At 48.8% G+C, this 20454-nt stretch overlaps 1 protein-coding gene across 4 annotated transcripts in view; it reads right to left on the reverse strand.

Annotated features, from left to right (window-relative positions):
• Positions 1-20454, reverse strand: part of PRC1 (protein regulator of cytokinesis 1) — a 626832-nt gene that overhangs the window by 327377 nt on the left and 279001 nt on the right. For all 4 annotated transcript variants that reach the window (XM_069625201.1, XM_069625203.1, XM_069625202.1 and 1 more), the window contains exon 8: positions 13579-13715. In XM_069625201.1, the coding sequence (XP_069481302.1) occupies positions 13579-13715 (137 nt within the window). The remainder of the gene's footprint in view (positions 1-13578; positions 13716-20454) is intronic.

Here is a 20454-nt window from a genome sequence, read left to right on the forward strand (position 1 = left end):
ATTGCGGGCTTTCAGTCACCCTCACCCCTCTTGAGACCTAGTCTTGACCGCCGAGATCGCTACCCTGATTGGTCTGGCTTGTCCAGGGGTTGCCCTGTTCCAGGAAACTAGGCTGGCCTTCTGAACCTCTGCCCCTCCAGGACAGAGTTCAGAAATCCATTTTAACCCCCCTCCACTCCACCTTCTGCCACTGAGAACACTCATGCTCTAAGAACAAGGGAAAGACTTGCAAGGGATTTGGACTTCTGCCTAGAAAAGAAAATAAGTGTTTAAAAGTAACTTACGTAAAGAGTTGGTTGGTAACTAATTCTAAGAGTGAACAGTTAAAAATGTTCTTACTGATCTTGAATGTGTGATGCACTATTCTTAAAAGTATGGTTAACCTCTTTTCTTCCTTAGCAAATGTTTTGGGAGTCTAATAGAAAGTAGATGTGAAGGTATTTTACTCTCCTGTGATTAGGGTGTGCCTCTTCCCAAAAGTAAAGTGTTGGTATCACCAGATTAGTCCTTTGAGGATAATTGTATGAGTGTCCCAACTGGGTCTTGCTTCCCCTGACTTGCTGCTAGCCTGTCCTTAAGTCTGTATTAGGTTGTTGCATACCTAGAATAACAGTCATTCAGTAAAGGGTGACATTGGGTTTTACTTTCCCCTTCATTCTGAGGTTAAAGTATGTGGCTTTTACTTACCTTGTTTTAGCTGTGTGCCATCCAAAAATAAGTTACAAGAGTTACTGCTTACCTGAATCTGGGGTTCCTAGATTTCAAAAGCACCTGTAATTGTATATTACATCATTCAGTTTTACTCACCTAGTAGAACTGTGCATTATGACAAAAGTAGTTATAGGTTTTCACTACACCTAGAATAAGTGTTTCACTATTCAGCAACAGTATATTGTCCAGTTGACTGATTAAATGATTTGTGCTAAGAATTATACAACTGGAAGGGCCTACCGCCCTTGCATTACTGAATGTAATGGTAAAAAGTTACCATTGGTTTTTACTCCAAGAATAGGCTTGACCTATACTGAGTGTATGAAAAGGTTTTGACTTCCCTAAAACTACTGTTGGGTACTTCAAATAAGGTCTATACTTGGATCTGTGTACTTTCAAGTATAGTGCTGTGTTTTTATACTGTGATTTCATATAATGTTTTAGTGATTACTTACCCCTAGATTTATCTGGGCTTACTTGTATTTAATAAATCCTTTATTTTACACACAGTGTTTCTTTGGATCGTTTGTATTACAATTTTACATGTACTGATTCTACAGCCCTCTCTCCCTCCTAAGATCAGCCTGGCTGCTCTGTCACGCTACGATGAACTCAGGTGGTACAGCCTTACACTAAGAGTCGAGTCTTTTACTGCCTCAGTTGAATGGTTTTACTAAGCCAAAAAACTGTCCTAATAAGTAGCCAAGTAACACTTACACTCAAGGTTATTTATCTAACAATAGTTTTTAAATAAGCATTCTTTAAAAAGGGCAATATGCAACAAGTTACTTACCTGTATCTGTTCTCCAGCATGGGTCTGGTATGGATTCACATTCTCACGAGTAATTCCCTGTCAGGCTGGGAATCCTCGGTAAAAGAACAGTTTCACTTTGGTTTATAGGAGCAAGACAGTTTGTAAACGAATCACTGAGCTCTGGGTCATACTGCCCCCAGCCAATGACTGCCCTCTCCCTAAACCCCTCCTCTGGCAGCCTTCTTCAGATTTGGTAGCACGTAGAGTGGCAGTCTGACCAAGAAAAGGCGCAGAGGGGCAAGAGGGAGGGTTCGCAAGTGAATCAATGCCAGACCCATGCTGGAGAACAGTCACAGGTAAAGTGTTCCTTCTCCAGCCTGGGGTCTGGCATGTATTAACATTCTCATGAATAAATACATAGCAGTACATACATCCACAACCATGGGAGGTGACAAGGCTCAACAGAAGCAATTACTCTTACCTCCTCACCAGGCTCACCTTCAAGCTAACAGGTTGCGCATCACTGCTTGGCTCACCCTGGACTCCTCTCTGGAATCCCTGTTGAGGCAGTAGAAACTCATGAAGGTGTGCGTAGACCTATGTAGCAGCCCTGCAGATGTCCAGCAGGGGCACACCAGACAGGAACGCAGTTGTTGCAGCGATCACTCTGGTAGAATGGGCTCTCGGATGGCCAGGCAGCAGTCAGTTTGCCAACTGATGACAATGAGTGAACAAGCCCGAGAGCCACCTGGAAATGGAAGCCTTGGACAGGGCCTACCCACGATTCACAGGGCCAAAGTTCAAAAAAATCGGAGAAGTCTTCGGAAACCTTTGTGAAGGCCACAAAACTTCAGTGCTCGAGCCACATCCAGTGAGTGCAAAGTCCTTTCAGCCGGCGACAAAGGCGTCGGAAAAAACAGGGCTCGTTGAAATGCAATTCTGATGGAACCTTGGGTATGAAAGAGGCGTGCGTCCGCAGCACAACCCTCGTCTCGTGGAAAGTCAAATAGGGCCATTTACAGGACAGGGCCTGGATCTCACCCACTCTCCTAGCAGAGGTGATGGCCACGCGGAAATTTGTCTTCCAAGAAAGGAACTTGATGGGCGCCTGATGTATAGGCTCGAACAGGGCCCCATGAGCCTTGTCAGCACCACATTGAGTTCCCACGCCGGGGCAGGAACCTTCACCGGCGGGAACGATCGGAACAGTCCTTTAATGAACTCCTTCACTAGACCGTGCAACCAACTAGACACTGGTGTAGCTTGAGATAACCGTCAGATGTATTTTTATTTAAAGTATTTGTTGCACGGCCAAACCCAGTGGTATCCTGGCGCAAGTTCCATAATAAGCTTGTCTGGTTACAAAAACTAGTTACATACAGGCAGAATATGTTATAGTTTGTTGCAATACATTCAGCACAATTCGGGATACAAGATTGGTTACAATACTAGCAGAACATTACAGGAAACAGTGATGGCAGTGTGCTCAAAGTGGCATAGTGGAGGCACTACTGGTTTAAATGTGTACTTTGATGGAGATGTACGCCAATCCCGACTTAGCCAACGACAAGTATGGTAGGACTTGGGGGCCCGTGAAGGTTAATCTTATGCAATCCAGCACCAGGTCACAAAATGCTTCCACTTGTGTCTGTAGCACTTAAGAGTCGACAACGCCCTGTCCTTGGCAAGGACCTCGTTGCAGTCCGCCGGCAGCTCGTAACCACCAAACTCCAATGCTGCAGGAGCCAGACCAGGCCTTCAGGTTCAGCACTCCTGTGTCATGGTGAAGGATTACGTAGGTCCGTGTTAGGGAGAATGCCAAGTCCTCCCACCTTCGAGCCCTCCAGCTCTTTTGCTAAACTTTGGGGGTTTGGACTTTTCAATTCAATGTGTCATCTGCGTTTCGTTTCTTGTGCTTATGGAGTCTAACCAACTCCATAGGCATCTTTTACCATTTTGTCACACAGCACCTTCATTGCAGTGCCACAGGGAGGTCTTCCAGATTTCCCAAGGTTTACATTGCTTCTCTGGGTTCAACTACTGTTTCCTAGAGCAGAGGAGCGAAATTGACTTTACTTAGCATTGTACTTGCTAGACCCAGCACAACCTATCTTTAAGTGCTGGCGGGCTTACTTAGTATCCTGTATCTAAATGCTCATGTAACATTTTATACGTTGCCCTTTCCTCAATTGACTGGCTGGTGGCAGTGGTTTTGAACTACCTAGGTATACATTTACCGTGACCGTCTACGGCTCTGGTAAAGTAACCGCGGGAGCCATCTTTTTCAACATGGCTTCCAGCCATCTTTGCTAAAATGGGGCCCAGTCTTTTTCCGACAGGTTTTTGAGGAACAGTCCTTCTAGAGTGTTACTCTGCGCGCCAAACCAGGTTTGGTCTGTTCATTCACCTTTGGCAGGCTTCAAAGTGAAACCCGCCTCGAGCTCCAGAGTGTCTGGGGTAGGCAGGGAGTGAATAGGTGCCCGAAACTGCCTGTGCTTAGTCTCCTAGGAGACCCAAATGCACACTCTGGTGATTGGCTGACTGACTGTCCGGCAAGGACAGCCACCCTGCGGGGTGAGTGACAGCTAGGCTGGAATGACTGGGAGAGCACTGAATAAAAGGCAAGTCTTTTGGCTTGGAAGGCAGAGTCGACCACTGGACAAAGGAACTGAAAAAGAGCTTCAAGAGTGTTAGGGAGAATTCTCTGTTTAGGCTGAATTTCCCTACCTAGTGAGTCCCCCCAGCAGCTTTGCTGGATTTCTGGGGTTTATTTTTTTTCTCCTGCCAAGAGTGAGACTCTTTTACCCTCACTCTTGGGCATGTTGAAGTGTGTTTTCTTGGTTAAACCTTGTGTTGAATGGGCTATGGGGTCTTTTACTCCATAGGGCCTCATGTATTTTTTGGATGTGGGTTACACAGCACCCTCTGTGCCGTAACCCAGGGGTGTCCTAGGGACTCCCCAACATAGACTCCATACCCTGGGACTGACTACTGTCTCCCAGGGCATGTAAAGTCACCAAAGACTTTACTAGTCTTAAATCCTGAACAGAACCAGTACAAACCATCATATTGTGGACGTACTGGCTGGGGCAATTCGATTGCCCCAGGGTCTGTTAGTCGCGGGGGCACGTCTCCGTCCCCCCTGATCGAGTTTTGGCTGGTGGCAGTGGAAACTACTTTTTATATTCGACCGCGAATATTTTCCTATGGGATTTCCCATTGTTTTAGGCTAACACATTTAATTATTTATTTACGGTAGCCTTAAACATACCGCCGGTTTATATATTTATTATTATAACTCCGGTTGGGATTTTTTGCCAAAACTTGATACTAAAATGGCGTTGGCGTTCGCCTCTGTAACTCTGACCCAAAGTGGAGCCCTTTGTCCCACTTTTGGCGGGCTTCTCCACAGAAGCCCTCCAAAGTGGTGCCACTCTGTCTGGGGTACTTAGGAGGGGTGGAGGGGGATTTAGGCACCCTGGACTGAGTTACCTACGTAACTCAAGTCGCACTCCGTCCTGATTGGCCCAAGTGGTGAGCCGGCCGGCTCACCACTTAGCATGGTTGAGTGACAGCTAGGCTGGGTGAATGGGGGTTTGCTGCATAAAAGCAGGGCTTTGGGGACTGGAACTTCAGAAGTCGCCACAGGACCTAAGAATCCAACGAGGGACGAGCTGAGCTGATCTGCTACGACGACACCGCCGGTGGAGCCCTGCTGAACCATCTCACCACTTTTCCCGACGACCGAGGAGAACTCTTAACTGAGTGGCTCCTTCCCTTGACTGGTGGGGACAACCAGTTTTGACCTTCTTTCCGTTCTTCGAGGTATCCCGTGGCCGCCTTGCCAGTGCCAAGCACCCCGGCAACCGGAACCCCACCACTTTTACCCCAACCGCGAAAGTCGGTACAACCCTTTAACCGGAGGACTCCGCGGCTGGTTTCTTCCCGGGCAGTGCAACGACCTTCTTCTTCTGCTCTTCAGCGAGATCTTCTCCCCTGACCGACGTCGAGCCTTGCTGCCACTGCCTGGAACAACTGCCCCCGCTGGAGGATCCTTTCCGTTAAGGTACCGTGTTCCGCCTGGCTTCCCTTGCCACCGACTGTACGAGGTAGTTTTAGCCCTCGGCTTTCGATCCTGGGATTGCCTGGGACACTTTGGCTAAACTTTCTGAGCCTCTCTAACTCTTTTCCGAACTCTTTTGCAAGACTCTGAATCCCTACCTACTGTGTGATCTTGGGCACGTTTTCGCTCTGTCTGCTCTAAGAGTGGGCCCTGCTTAGTGACTTTTGCTCACCTGTGACTTTGTGCTTCTTTGAGCTTACCAAAAGTGTTCTTGACCTTAGAGTGGTGTGTTTATCCTAATTCTGCTCTTTTTCCCTCCCTTCTTTAACCTACTAGAGTGTCATCTAACGTTAAGCGCTCACCTCTGTTTTAATTATGTGGTGTTAACCTAGAGTTGTCTAGATAGGAATAAGGATTGGGACTGCTTTCCATATAACTGTTTGGACTGTTTTATTATATTTTGCTAGAGTGTTTTCAATTTGTGTGTTCTTAAAAATAAATAACTATATACTTTTGAAACCAAGCTCTGGTCAGTGTTTGCTTGTGCTATTGTGCCTGAGTACATATTGGGTATACTTTGCATACTGCCTAACTCTTCTTGAGGGAAGTCTGACTGCTCAGCCACAGCTACCAGGTAAATCTGGGTGGTGCAGACTGCTACCAAGTGGGTTTACTGCTATACCTGTAGTCTTAAATCTTTTGCAGTGTTCCCCAAGGGAACTGCACAGGTTTCTGCCTAACAAAGAGGACGGTTGCTCAAACTCCTGGACCGTTGGTTTGCCCAGTGAAGCCCTGCTGCAGGTCCGAATAGCCAGGTTTGCATCGACAGATAATCCCTGCAAGGACTTCTCCCTTTGAGTTGGTGGTACCAATCCACTCCCAGTAAGCCACCTGGACACCCATCTCGGAGCTGGTTGCATTTCCTCAGAGTGCTGCAGGAAACCGTAGAGCCAATGAGAGGGACACCAGATTGTGTGCGTTGCTTGTAAGCTCGCCTAATGCTTTTGGAAGATCCTCCGGACTCCCAGGAAGCAGGACTGACCAAGCATGATCCCCACCCTCCCACCCCCCCTTCAGTTGAGTGCGGGACCTCAGATGTGAGGAAAGTCCACCTTGACAGCCAGGAACCGCACTTCTTGGCATTTGCTGTACCGCAAGGAGCTGAAACGCGAAATAGCCACTGAAAGTAAATAAAGTTTGCCGGTTGCCAGTTTTGACTGTGCCAGTGCAGGAGTCCCCCAAAGTCCTCCCTCTTGTCCCCACGACTGAGGCCCAGGAACAGTGAGATCTGCATTGCTGCACAGGAACAGAATTATTCAGCTGCATCTTTTCCTCTTTACCAAGGTACTGAAAAACAAGTCTAAGAGGACTTACCTCTTACTGTGGAAGTGCTTGTAACTTCTGCAACTCAAGTCTAATCAACATGTGGCCCTACATTTGATTCTTCTTTTCATCAAAGACTCCTAAGAACTTGTGCAAAGACTTTTCCGTTTGCTTACCTGAAGTGCTGCATCCTATAAAAAGACTTTTGCCCATTGACTTTGGCTTAGCCCATTTGAACTGAATGCCTCTTCTAAGTGCTATCTGAAATTATTTGGCCTGCTTATGAATATTTTTAATTTCTTGTGTTCTAATAAACTTTTTCCTTTTACCAACTTTTTAAGAGTGTTCTGAATGCCAACAGTAAGATATTAATGTCCCCAGCACCTTTGTTACTGAAGTCACCTGTGGGCGTAGGTTGTGTCTGTGGTCCATCCCAAAAGGGTCTGGTCTGATTCAGAAACTCAGTGTAGAGTATTGAAGTATATTTGTGCGTTACTATTCTATTGCTCCCTTCTGAAGAAGGCTTTATAACTGAATGATAAATTATGAATTGTTTATGCAAGAAACCTCGAGTGTAAGTTTATTTGAATACCTGTAACTGAATCTTTGTGTAACTCCACTACTGCTCACATTTCCCCTCGAGAGCCTGGCTGCTCACCACACTACCAAAACTGTAGTACAAGCTTATACCTGTAGTCATAGTTGCTTGTAGTGTTCCCAGAGGGTACTGCATTTAAACTTTGCCCAACAGTCTGCGACCAACAGTAGCTGGACTGGAGGTGCTGCTGAGAAGGTCCGGGTACTAGATCTGCCTCAGCTATGCTGGCACATTGGGGATCATCCTGCTGCAACACCGTCTGAGTTGACTGATATGATAGGTTATTTATAATGCACTTAATACACAGAGGTTTCTAAGCGGGGACCCGTGAATCGAACCTGTGTTGCTCTGTTTTGCTTCCAAGGAGAGCACGTTGCCACCGAGCTATCCTCCTGAGACGACTCGCAGTAGTGGCAACGGAGGAACCGTGTACAGGAACAGGCCTACCCATGGGAAAGAATGCAACCCCATGGTACCCGGCCGGGGAAACCTGCTGGCGAACATCCGGCACTTGGTGTTAGTCGCCATCGCAAAGATCGATCTGGGGACTGCCCCACCTGAGGAAGAGGCTGTCCACTTTATCCTGCCGAAACTAACTTGTGGCAAGAGCAAAGCTCCCTGCTGAGAGAGTCGGTATCCATGTTCTTTACTCCTGCGAGGACAAAAGGAACAAGAAACAGCCCCTGGGCTATGGCCCAGTGCCACCGCTCCTGCGCCTCCCTGGAGAGCGCTTGGGACATGCTGTACCCTGCTTCCTGATGTAAAACATTATGGTGGTATTGTCTATGAAGACCCTCACCACCTTCCCCTGAAGGGACAGAAGGTATGACTTGAGGGCCCAAAATACTGCCAGGACGTTGATGTGGAGCTCCGGCAACCACAAACCTCTGGCGTGGAGACGTTAGGTGTAGGCTACCCAGCCCTCCAGGGAAACATCCATTGTGACCGTCTCCTGGAAGGGTGAGGAGGGGGCTCTGGATGTCCGTGCCTCCGGCAAAATGGAGTGCACACCCGACCACCTAATCGCCAAATTGAACTCCTCGTCAATCAGAATCTAGTCTCTGAAGTTTCCGGACACCTGGATCCAATGGGCGTCCAGGAATTCCTGGAGTGGTGGCATCTGCAACCTGCAGAGCCTGATCAGGTAGATACACAAAGACGACATGCTAAGCAGAGACTCGATGGTCCTCACTGTGGCGAACTTCAGTGCCAACAGCCATTGCACTTTACCCAAAATGGGTGCTATCCTCTCTCCAGAGGGGGCCACCAGGCAGGATACCCAGGTAGGATACCGTGTTGAGCTTGGCCCCCAGGAACAGCGTATCTTGTGAGGGAGTCAAGCAGGACTTTGCATAGTTCACTGAGAACCCCAGATCCGTCAGCAGCTGGACGGTCCTCTGTGTGATCGACGGCAATGTCCCTTGACTTGGCCCGGACCAGCCGTTCGTCGAGGTAAGGGTACACATGTATTCCCTGTAGGCACAGATGGGCCGCCACTAGAGCCGAATTCAGTCCGAAGGAGAGAGCCTTGAACTGGTAGCGTTTACTCTGCACAACGAAGCGCAGGAACTTACAAATGTTTTTCATGGAAGTAAGCATCCTCTAGATCCAACAACGACAGGAAGTCACCCTCCTCCAGTTGGCCGAGCACGTGTTGCAACATGACCATCCTGAATTTTTGGGACTTGATTTACTTGAGTCACAGATCGAGAATGGGCCTCCAGCTCCCAGTCTTCTTTCTTACCAAGTAGTATCTGGAGTAAAGGCTGGAGCCCCGGAATCGCCTCGGAACCAGCTCCATCGCTTCTTTTAACATGGTCCGTAACCTCCAGCAGCAGCTGAGAGATGTGTTGTTCCTGCCGAGCCACCTGTGGCATCTGCAGACACTTCGCTGGAACTCCAAAGTGTCTCCGTGGGCGAGAGCGTCCAGTACCCATTGATCAGTGTAGATTTTTTCCCACATGCTGATCAAGTTGGCCAGGCGGCCTCCCACCAAGGTGCATGGGTGGGAGCCCGATGCCTTGGCCGGTTCAGTCCTGCTTGGAGGTCAGCACGCCCCCTTGGAAGCCTGGACGATGACTGCCAACCCTGAAGGCCTTGGAGCAGCCCCTTTATGCTTCCTGGGACGTGGAATGTGAGGGCTAGCATTAAGAGGATGAACCCCTGCGAAGAACTGATAAGACTTCCCTTCTGAGGAACGTAAGGATGAACGGTGCTGTTGCAGAAGGCCCAGGGCATGGGCAGTCTATCTGTCTTGATAGCCTGAAGAGAATCATCCACGGCCTTTCCGAAGAGATGGTCTCCGTCAAACGGCATGTCCAGAACTCGAGTCTGAACCTCCTGCCTAAAGTAGGTGGCCTTCAGCCAGCCATGACGACAGACTCAGACTCATTTTCCCATTTGGTGGGACCCCGTGTCCGCAATGTCCACGTAGTCTGTCGCCACCTCGCCTTCCTGGAGAATCTCAATCGCCTCAACCAGTTTATCCTCAGGGAGGAAATCCAGTATCAGGGCCATCTTGTACCATAACTCCCGGTCGTACCTGGCTAGGATGGTGTTCACCGCCTTGACCACCGCTGAGTAGATAACCTTTCTACCTATGGCGTCCAACTTCTTCCCCTTGCAGTACAGGGGAACGGAGGCCAATGACGACAGGCTGGAGGACTTCTTCCGTGCAGCCGCCGAGCCCACCGAATCCGGTGAAGGCTGTTACTGCAGACACTTGGGTGCAGACTTTGGAGTGAAAGGAACCTACTTGCTGCGACGTTCCAGTTGTCCGCAGCCTCTTCCGGGATGGTGTGGATGGAAGCCTCGTCCTTCATGTTGGATGAAGAAATATATGTGCCCTTGAGTTCCACTAACTCGCCCCACCCACCCCATTTGCAGGACCTGAGGGGTCAGTCTCGGGCTAAGGAATGGCATCCTCTTTTCAGGGGGTTTTTCTGCAGGAGGAAGAGTCACCCTGACCGCCGTGGGGGTACCCTGGCCCAGGTCAGCCCCTTTCGCCTTTGAAAGCAGCCACCACCATGTTAATAGAAGGACGTTTTAGACTGATCACCTGGGCCTTCACGGGCAGGCCAGATACCATGTACTGCTTGGCCTTCTCCGGTTTCTCCCCATCTTCCCCCGAGGTAGCCGATTTTCTCTTCGAAGAGCTGGAACGATGGCTGGAGACTGAGGCTGCTGGAGAGGAGGAGCTCGCCCTGGCCATCGTGGGACCCGCTTGCGCTGCGACCCCCGGCAGAGCTTAACTCACAGTGCTTGGCCTTGCCTTGGGCCCCCATGGACGGAGCGCCCTCAAAGGACTTAGAAGCCCACTCTGGCTGGCTGGATCTGGAAGGGGCATCCCCCTGTGAACCACACGTGGCAGGAGACTTGGCTTTGAGCCACGCCACCAGTCTGATGTGCCGATCCTTCAAAGTGTGCTTGGTGAAGCCACAACAGATCTCGCAATCATCTTCCTTGTGTGACGGATGAAGACCAAGACACTGAGAATGCTGGTCCTCCATGAAAACATTCTGCAAACCGCAGCTGGTGCAGAGCTTGAAGACGGAGGCTCCGTCCTTCGACTCCGACATGGTGCTGTGTAGGCCCCATGGCCTTCTGGAAACTTCGAAGAAGAAACACTTGACGATACCCGCCTTTGAGGTGCAGAGATAGATGCCGAAAAACTGATCCCCCGTTAGTCGGATGGAGCACATAGGCTCGATCAAACAAAACTAGGATTTTCCTAGCAAAAGCGCACAAAAAAAACGCAAGAGCGAAACACAAGGACTCTCAAAACTTGGACGTACGGTAAAAATCTGAAGATGGCTGCAAGAGGAGGGGTTTAGGGAGGGGGCAGTCATTGGCTGGGGCAGTATGACCCATAGCTCAGTGATTGGTCTATAGGAGAAAGACAGCTTATAAACGGAAGTAAAACCTTTTTTTCTTTACCGAGGATTCCCGACTGGGAATATTCATGAGCATGTGAATCCATGCCAGACCCATGCTGGAGAAATGAAGCCAATACACTTTAAAATACTTTTTCAGAATCAACACAAAGCTAGTATATCTTCAGAGATGCTTATACACTTCCTACACCCTGCAGTGACTTCACTAACTAGGACAGTAATTGCATTTATATATCACTAGTGTACTTTGTAGATTCTGAGGTTTGTAGAAAGGAAAGGTGGAGGAAAGGAAAAATGTTAAACCGGTTCTCAGAGCAAGCGAGCAGTTTAAATCTTCCAATGAAGCCTAGATAAAAATCTTTCCTAGCAATACAAGTTAAAAACCAATGCATCACCTATGAGGGACAGTGAGAATCAAAGTCAATGGACTAGAACTAGAAGAGCCTGCAGGGAGCCAGGACAGTCAAAGTCAATTGGAGCAAAGTCTATGGAGCTAAGGTTCTTAGATAGCAAAGAGTCCTGCACAAAGTTAGAGAGTTTGGTGAAGGAAAAAAAAAAATCACTGTAGGGTCACAAGCTGTTAGACTTGTGAAAGGTAGAGCTACAATCAACTCTAGAAAAGTAGCCACCACGGATCTTGGACACCGGCTGGTTGGGCTTCCTTCACTCCTTGAGTCCAGCACTCTGGTGTGGTGGTTCTAGCTTGGGTGTCCTGCTTCGGGAGGATCCTCCGGAGACTCCTGGAGCTTTCGGCCGGCTTACTGACATTGCACTAGACTACAGATTTCTCGACCCCTGGCACTCTGTTCCAGCAGCAGCAAGGTAGAACCACCAGATGGGGAAGATCTTCCAGCAAAGTTCGTCGCTAGGTTAGTTGGTCGCACTAACCCAAGGGAAGAAGTCATACTTTCCAGAGCTTCTCTTGTCGATCAGAAAAAAGGAGTTTCAGCACAGCAGCAGGGCTTCATCAGGCAGTTCAATGATCCAGGGGGATGCAGCAAGCTTAGTTCACGGTTTTGTCGTCGGGGTGTTCTTTCCAGTGGTTGACTTCAGTCAAAGAAGCATTGCCTTTAATGCAGGTGTCTCCCATTCATGCACAGCCTAGCTGTCACTCAGAACAGGGTGGCTTTCCTGAACACCAGCCTATCAGGACTGGGTGCATTTAGGCATTCCTAAAAACAAAAGGGCAGGGGAGTTTCGGGAATCTCTCACTTCCTGCCCTTCCAGACACTGGAGCCAGAAGCGGGTTTCAGTACTGAAGCCCGCCAAAGGCAAAACAAACAAAGGGCTCAAACCTGGTTTGGCGTGCAGAGTAAAACCCAATAAAGACCACAAAGAAAATGGCAAAAAAAAAAAAAAAAGACTGGGGCCATTTTGAGAAAGTGGTCACCCACAGGTGCTATACTGCAGCTGGGGATTCAGCCTGCGGTAGAAAAGCACAATGGTAGGACAAACCACTGCCACCAGGGTAACAAAAAATATCACATGAGTAGGTAGGAAAAAGGGGCTACCAAGTAACCCACCAGCACATAAGATGGTGTGTGCTGGACCTACAAAGAGAAAAAAGGTAAGTAAAGTCAATTTCACTTTGTATTCTTGAGAACAGTAGTTCACGCAAGAAAAAGATATTTAAACCTTATGAGAAATCTAAAGGATTTCTCTGCGACACTGCACTGAAGGTGCTGTGTGTTACCATACAAAAAGTAGATGCCTATGGAGTTGGTCAGACTAAAACAAAAGGAAACATTATCCAAATCAGGTCAAAAACACAAAAGAGTGAGAAAAAGGGCTCACTCACTCCAGGGTTAAAAATAAGTCCTAATGTCCAGCAAAAGAGCTGGGGGTCTCTAAGGTTGAAGGGAATTAGCACAGACATGAGAATTCTCCATAATAAAAACACATGCAAATGGAAGAAACTCTGCCTGCACTGGTAGCCTTATGACACACGAGTGCCCATCAAAATAATTAAGATGATCAGGTAAGTGGTTTGTCTCTGCGTTGAGCCTTTTTTAGAGTGTCGGGAAAACAGACTGATATGCTGGTGTTCCATTGAAATCAACTGCGGGAAAGTTGCTAAAAGAAAAATGTCACAAACATTGGCAAAATAAAATTAGATGTGATCAAAAAAGGAAAAGCCAATGTATGACCCTCATGGAAGGTTCAACAGAACGCAGTAAATGAAAAATAAAGATACAATAATTTTTTTCCACCCTGGTTTTTCACTTGCACACAGTACCTCAAATTCCAAGAAAAGTTTCCAGCTCTCCTGCCATTTTTGCACACCTTCAAACAACTCTTTGTGAACTTCAAAATGGTCCTTCATTCGCATGATCTCCTCATCGTGAAGCCTGAGCAGGTCCTCTGTACAATCGTCTGCATTAAGAAAACAGTAGAATTCTGCTTAAAATACAAGTATTTAATGCAAAACTGTGTTACAATGTTTTGCTGCTGAACATGAGAACCAAGCAAAAAGCCTTTTAAATGATTAGGTGTATATGTGGCGGAGTCACTCAACGGTGGATCAGAGAGCCAGGAGATCTTGAATCCAAGTCTGAAATAAAGAATTAAATACAGAGCGAGTAATTTATGCTTGCAATGTTTAGTGTCACAATTGGGACCGCCCATGGGTCAGACGGTTAAGTAAGATTTTAACTTTAGAGCTAAATCTACCTCACTTGCGAGAACCCCAGAACTTTTTGCCGACTGGTAATTATTTTTCCCTATACCTCAGTGAGTAGGAACCTTGTTCCAAACGCACATATCCTCTCACTGTTTTTATGGGTGTCATTTTTAAGACTCTCCATAGTGTCCTTTTAATTGTATCCTCTATATACCATTTTATTGTTACAGGGTTGTCCTGTGGTGCTCCCCTGTTACTTTCTCTGGCTAACCTTGAGAGAACTAAAGTTACCAAGGGTAGAAAGGCTATTTCCATCCCTTCTACATTTTGTTGTTAGGTGAAACCAGCACACCCCACCTTATGTGAAGTGCTGGGAGATGCAATGTATCCCCTTTCTCACTAACAATTCTGTTACAGGTACAAGCCGACCTTAAATGGCTGGTGGCAGTGAACCTTTTTACAAAATCTGTGCACACACTGCAGGCTGTTTTCACAGCTGCAGTAAAGGCACCCATGGCTTCTTGTCCCTTCTTGCTCTAAACCCTGCCCTCCAGGGCAGGAAATTCCTTTGTCCAATTTTTATCTTTGGCGGGAGACCCAGAGCATCTGAAAGCAGGAATTGATGGGAGTCCAAAACTCTGCAGCCCTTTGTCTTCCAGCCTGCCTGCGAGAATCCCCCCCCCCCAGTTTGAATGTCCGTTTGATTGGCTGGGTTCTTGCATAAAAGTCCAATCCTTGAAGCTGAAGCAGTAGTCAACTACTAGACCTGAATCTGAAATGGAAGATTAAGAATCCATGGCTGAGCTGATTTCCGGAGAGCCTGCTGTGTAACCGGAGCCTGTTACCCTGTCCCCCCTCCACCCGCAAGCAACCTGGGGAACTCCAAAAAAAGACTGGCAGCCTAGTGAGGTCCATTGGCCTCAAAATCACCTGCATTTTGGCCACCCCACGTAGTACTGCAACCTTACAGGACTGCAAAACCCCAAAAGCCTGGGACCTTGAGCAATTGGGCAATGCATGGTCTTTGGAATAGATTAAACTTTGGTGGCATCCAGAGACGTGAACGATTCTGAAAAGTCCCACCAGAGTGCTGGACCTTGCAATTGAGGAGAATCCGACCAGCGATGGTCTTGTGGCTCCTGAAAAGGGTGCCAAAACCACAGAGCCACATCCAGCCGCAAAGAAACTCTTGCCTCGAGCCTTCCCCGTTGATCCTGCTGCAAAGTCCTCTATTACTGACAAAGGAATCCATCTACCAGGTTTTTGGCTGCAGATCCTGAAGTCTCCCCCGCTGCAACTCTTCTTCTGTGCTGAGGTACTGTGTTGGCTGGGATATGACCTACCTTAACCCTTTGTGATTCCTGAACAGCTTTGGGGTGTTTGTGATTGTGAGTCCTCTCATCCAGTTCACCCAGGTCCACTGCTGGCATCCTCCTAGGGTGTCTTCTCAGAAATCCCTGGACCCTTTCAACCTCTTCAAGTGTAATACTTACCTATTTGAACTGTCTTCCTTGGGAACTTACTGTTGCTACTTCTGTGCCTTCCTGAATTGTCTGTTGCATACTAAAGACCTAGTGTCCCACCTTCTGCCACTGAGAACACTCCTGCTCCAGGAATAAGGGAAAGGCAATTCCAAGGATTGGCCCTGTTGCTGATTAAAGAAACAAGTGTTTAAAAATGTTACTTCCTTGTAAATGAGTTGGTAGTAACTGAATGAGCAGTTACAAAAGTTTTTACTTACCTTGAATTTGTGTTGCTCTATTCTGAAGAGTATACAGAAGGTCATTTTACTCACCTGTGAATTGGTTGTGACTTCTAAAAAAAAAAAAAAAAGTAATGCTGGATTCCAAGATGGCGGCCGGTGAAGGACAACGCGACTGACCGTCTCTCCTCTCAGGGCCGCAGCAACAAGCACTTCAACATAGCGTATCGGGCATATTGGCGGTTACCTGCAGCATGACCGGTTAGTATACTGCTAGCAGTGAGGAGAACGAAGCCTAACGCCATCCCAATGCCACATCGGGGCGCGGCACCAAAGGAGTGGGATCATCGGCGTGGGAGGCCAACCAGCGCAGTGGGAGCGGCAGCGCGGGGACTCCGGAGCAGAGAAGACAGGACACCCAGGCATGCCCAGAAGCCCAGCAGAGCTCGTTCAGCTGACTCTTCCCCCTCCCCCCCACAACCTCCCCAAGCCCCCTCGGGAGCGGCGGAGGGGCCCTCTGAGGACACTGGTGCGGCCGGGAGGTGCACAGACATTACCAGCACAGCAGCCCAGGGGGCCTGCCCCCCTCACCCCAGGTGAATAAATCTGAGAATACGGCGGGGAGCTTTGTGTGCACCGCCCAGGGAACCAGCAACCCCCGGGTAGCGTAGTAACCGTGAGGATGCGCAGTGAGCCAAGAGGCCCGGAGAGAAGGCAGCAGAGGGCACGATACTGGAGGCGAAGGACTCCAAGGGCGGCCAACAGACAGCCGCGATGCGCCTGAAGGACCAGCCCCACAGAGGCCTAATCCCGCCCGCACTGGGGACAAACACCCCCCCCCCCCCCCAACGCAACAGCCAGCACAGATCCAGCGATGACCTGAGGCCACGGCCGGTGGCAGAGGCCATACCAAGCACCATTCCGCAGCGGCTTGGGACCAGTCCCCCCCCCCTCCCACACAGAAAGTGAGCGCGCACTTGGGGGACCCATCAGACGGGGCTCGCTAGAAAGAAGGCGGCCAGTTACAGAGCGTGCTGGCATAGCTGGGTTCCCATATCAAGCGCAGCACCAGGGATCCCTCCCCATATGCCAGAGCGGTGGAACCCAGTGACTACCAAGTAATGACTCCATCCCCCACAGAGCAAATACATATGGCTTGAAGATAAAGAGACAATTCAGTAACTCCCAGGGTTAGAGTACCCTACGGCATGGGCGGCGAGTTGCATGAGCTCCCCAGCAGACTGCTAACATCCCCCCCGCCCCAAATTCCAGGTGCACCCCTATAAAACCTTCTTGGACTTAGCCCTGCCAAGACCAGAGAGGTGCATTAATGTCTAAAACACAGGCAAAATCCACATCACAGTCCTCGCCGCAGAGAAAACAACGAAAGAGCCTGAGGCAGCTCTGAGGGGCACAAGACGACTCTACAACCGCAACTGAAGAATTCCCCCCACTCAGCCATAGCTCATCACAAGGAGATAGGGAGAGAAATGCGATGAGTAAGGAGGACATGCAAAATTGCTTTAAAGGTTTCCAGGCAAAATTACTCAGCTTGGTGCAAGAGCAGTTTAAAATCCTGAGGGGAGAGATGGTACAATCCATTCAGGAAATCCGGCAGGACGTAGCCAAACTTGGAGAGAGGACTGATACCGTAGAGAAAAGTACAGAAAATGGAGGAAGACTCCTTAAAGTCAGGAACTGGTGGACAGGGTTGCGCAGACGACAATGTACTTTGAACAATGCGAAGACCTGGAAAACAGGTCAAGGAGATCCAATGTGAGAATCAAGAATTTGTAAGAATCCATAGGCGAGGCGGATCTAATGACGGTGACAACTGTTTGCTGAAATCCTGGCTGAGTCGGTGGAACCAAGGGTGGGGATAGACAGGCTCCACAGAGTGGAGCCTAAGAGAACACTTGAACCGAGAGCGAGACCCAGAGACGTGCATGTAGCAGTCTCCTCGTACGTGCAGAAGGAGCAGATCCTTTGGAAAGCTCGACAGGCCCCCCAATAAGAGTGAATGGTCAAGAAGGGAATAGTTTCTTACCTGTAATTCCATTTCTCCAGCATTGGTATCTTTCATGGATTCACATGCTTAGAATATTCCCCGTCGTCAGACTGGGACCCCTCGGTACACATATATAGGCTTTTCCTATAGGAAAACTTCCAACACTTTTGTATCCCATCTACGTCCTTTTAGGACCCGCCTACGCATGCTCCATAGGCCGTCCCAGTATAAGAGGCCCGCCCCCGCGGCTCCCCTTCAGATTTCGGCCCCTCCAAAGTAGGAAGGGTTAAACTTAACAATCAAATACATTGCATTCCGGGGAGGTTGGCGGGCGCATGTGAATCCATGAAAGATACCAATGCTGGAGAAATGGAGTTACAGGTAAGGAACTATTCCCTTCTCCAGCATTGGATCTTTCATGGATTCACATGAAAGATCCTTAGAATAGATTGTATAGCAGTAACACCTGAGACGGCAGTGAGAATGTAATATACCCTCACCATACTACACAATGCATATGTACAGTAGGAATAAGTTAACTCATATAACCTTACCCACATAAAGTATACTGTTATCAAAAGGTAGAAAACAGATTCACCACAGCGTGGAGCTTACCTTACTGAAACAGATGGCGCAGGACAGCTCTTCCCATCTGCACCTCGTCCGCATGCTGCCTGGCAAGGCAGTAGTGGCGAGTAAACGTGTGGGGCACTGACCATGCCGCAGCCTGGCATATGTCCGTCAGTGGAATTCCTGCCGATAATGCTGCTGAGGACGACGTTGATCTTGTAGAATGAGCTCTAGGATGTCCTTGCAGTGGCCTTCTGGCCTTGGAGTGACAAAACACAATCGTCGATGAGACCCATCGAGCCAATCCCTGTTTAGAGATTTCTTTTCCTCTCGTCGACTGACCATTTGCGATGAACAGTTGTCGAGTAGACCTGAGTTCCTGTGTACGATGTCGGTAAAATTTCAGAGCATCAGAGCACTCTTAACGTCCAGGGTATGAAGAGCTTTTTCTGCCGTCGATGATGGTGTCGCGAAGAAAGTAGGGAGAACAATGGACGAGTGTTTGTGATACACTGTAGGAACTTTTGGGACGAACGTCGGATTAGTTGCCAGGACCACTTTGTCCTTAAAGAATCTTAAGTATGGCGGGTCTACGACCAGCGCTTGCAGTTCCGAGATTCTCCTAGCTGATGTGATAGCAATCAAGAATGCCAACTTCCACGATATGAATTTTATGTCGGACGTGGCCATAGGCTCAAAAGGCGGTTTCATTAAGCCTGCCAACACTGTGTTGAGACTCCAAGTTGGAGGGAAACGTTTTACCGGGGGAAAAGTTCGAAATAAACCCCTCATGAAGTGTTTCACAAGTCTGTCGCTAAATGGAGGAGACGACTGCCTCTTCCTCGTGAATCTCGAGATGGCCGCCAGGTGCACCTTTATCAATGTGAAGGATAAACCACTTTCCGCCAAGAGGAGCAGGTAAGGTAGAACTTGTTCCGGCATCACCAACGTTTGTAGGCCTTGTTGTCCTCGACACCATTCACAGAACCTCCACCACTTATAGGTGTAAGATTTGTTCGTAGAAGGGGCTCGAGCCGCCTGCAGAATTTGACAATCCTCCGAAACGTCTAAAGCACCGAACTCCGAAAAGTCAGGAGCCAGGCTGTAAGGTTGAGACTGTCCGGGTCGTGATGCCACAACGTGCCTTTGTCCCGGGATAGTAGGTTCGGGACTCTCAGAAACGCTATAGGATGTTCCAGCGACAGGTGAAGCAGGTCGGAGAACCACGGTTGCCTCGGCCAGTATGGTGCCACTAGAATTACCCGGCAATTGTATCTGCGTATCCACTGTATTGTCCTCCGTATGAGGGGCAACGGGGGAAAAGCATAAAGGAACATGTCCGTCCATGGGAAGGAGAATGCCTCCCCCATTGAACCCTCTTAAGGCCATCTGCTTTCGAATTGGTTGCATTTCTTGTTGTCTTTGGTCGCGAAGGCGTCCAGAGGGGGGTGACCCCATTTCTCGAACACTTTCATCAGTTGAACTGTGTCCATTTCCCACTCGTGTATCTGGGCCATGCTTCTGCTGAGGGAGTCTGCTTGCGAGTTCCTCACTCCCGGGAGGTGGTGAGCCACGATGGAAATTTCGTGCTTTAGTGCCCAATGCCATATTTTCTGGGCCTCTATGGAATAAGTTCTTGATCGCGTCCCTCCTGGTTTCCTCAGATAAAAAAATGGCCGTTGTATTGTCAGTCAGTACTCGTAATCTCTTGATGTGTGGTAGGAATGCTTTCAAGGCCCATCGTACTGCTTTGAGCTCCAACACGTTTATGTGTAGGAGTGACTCCGTTGGAGACCAGCGACCATCCGTTTGGAGAGCACCCATGCGAGCTCCCCATCCAGTTAGGGACGCATCCGTGACTATGGTTCGCTGAAAGTCTGGTTCCTGTAGGGGTACACCGTTTTGTGGAAATTCTGCCACCACTGAAGGGTCCGAAAAAGCTTGTCGTCGATGGTTATCTTGTCCGACCACGATCCTTGTGCCTGCGTCCATCGGTCCGCGAGGAATTCCTGGACTGGCCTCATGAATAGGCGACAGTTTGCCACCAGATGGATGCAGGATGCCATGGCCCCTAGGACTGAAAGGTATTTTCTCACTGAGAGCCTGGTGTTTCGACGTAGTCGGCTCGCCAGCTGATTGAGTCTTGAGGTTCTGTCGAGAGAAGGTTTCACTAGCCCTAACTGGGTCTCAAACTGTGCCCCTAGGAATACCA

The sequence above is a fragment of the Ambystoma mexicanum genome, chromosome 11, assembly GCF_040938575.1.
Source record: "Ambystoma mexicanum isolate Mex_15411 chromosome 11, UKY_AmexF1_1, whole genome shotgun sequence".
Taxonomy (NCBI): Eukaryota; Metazoa; Chordata; class Amphibia; order Caudata; family Ambystomatidae; genus Ambystoma; species Ambystoma mexicanum.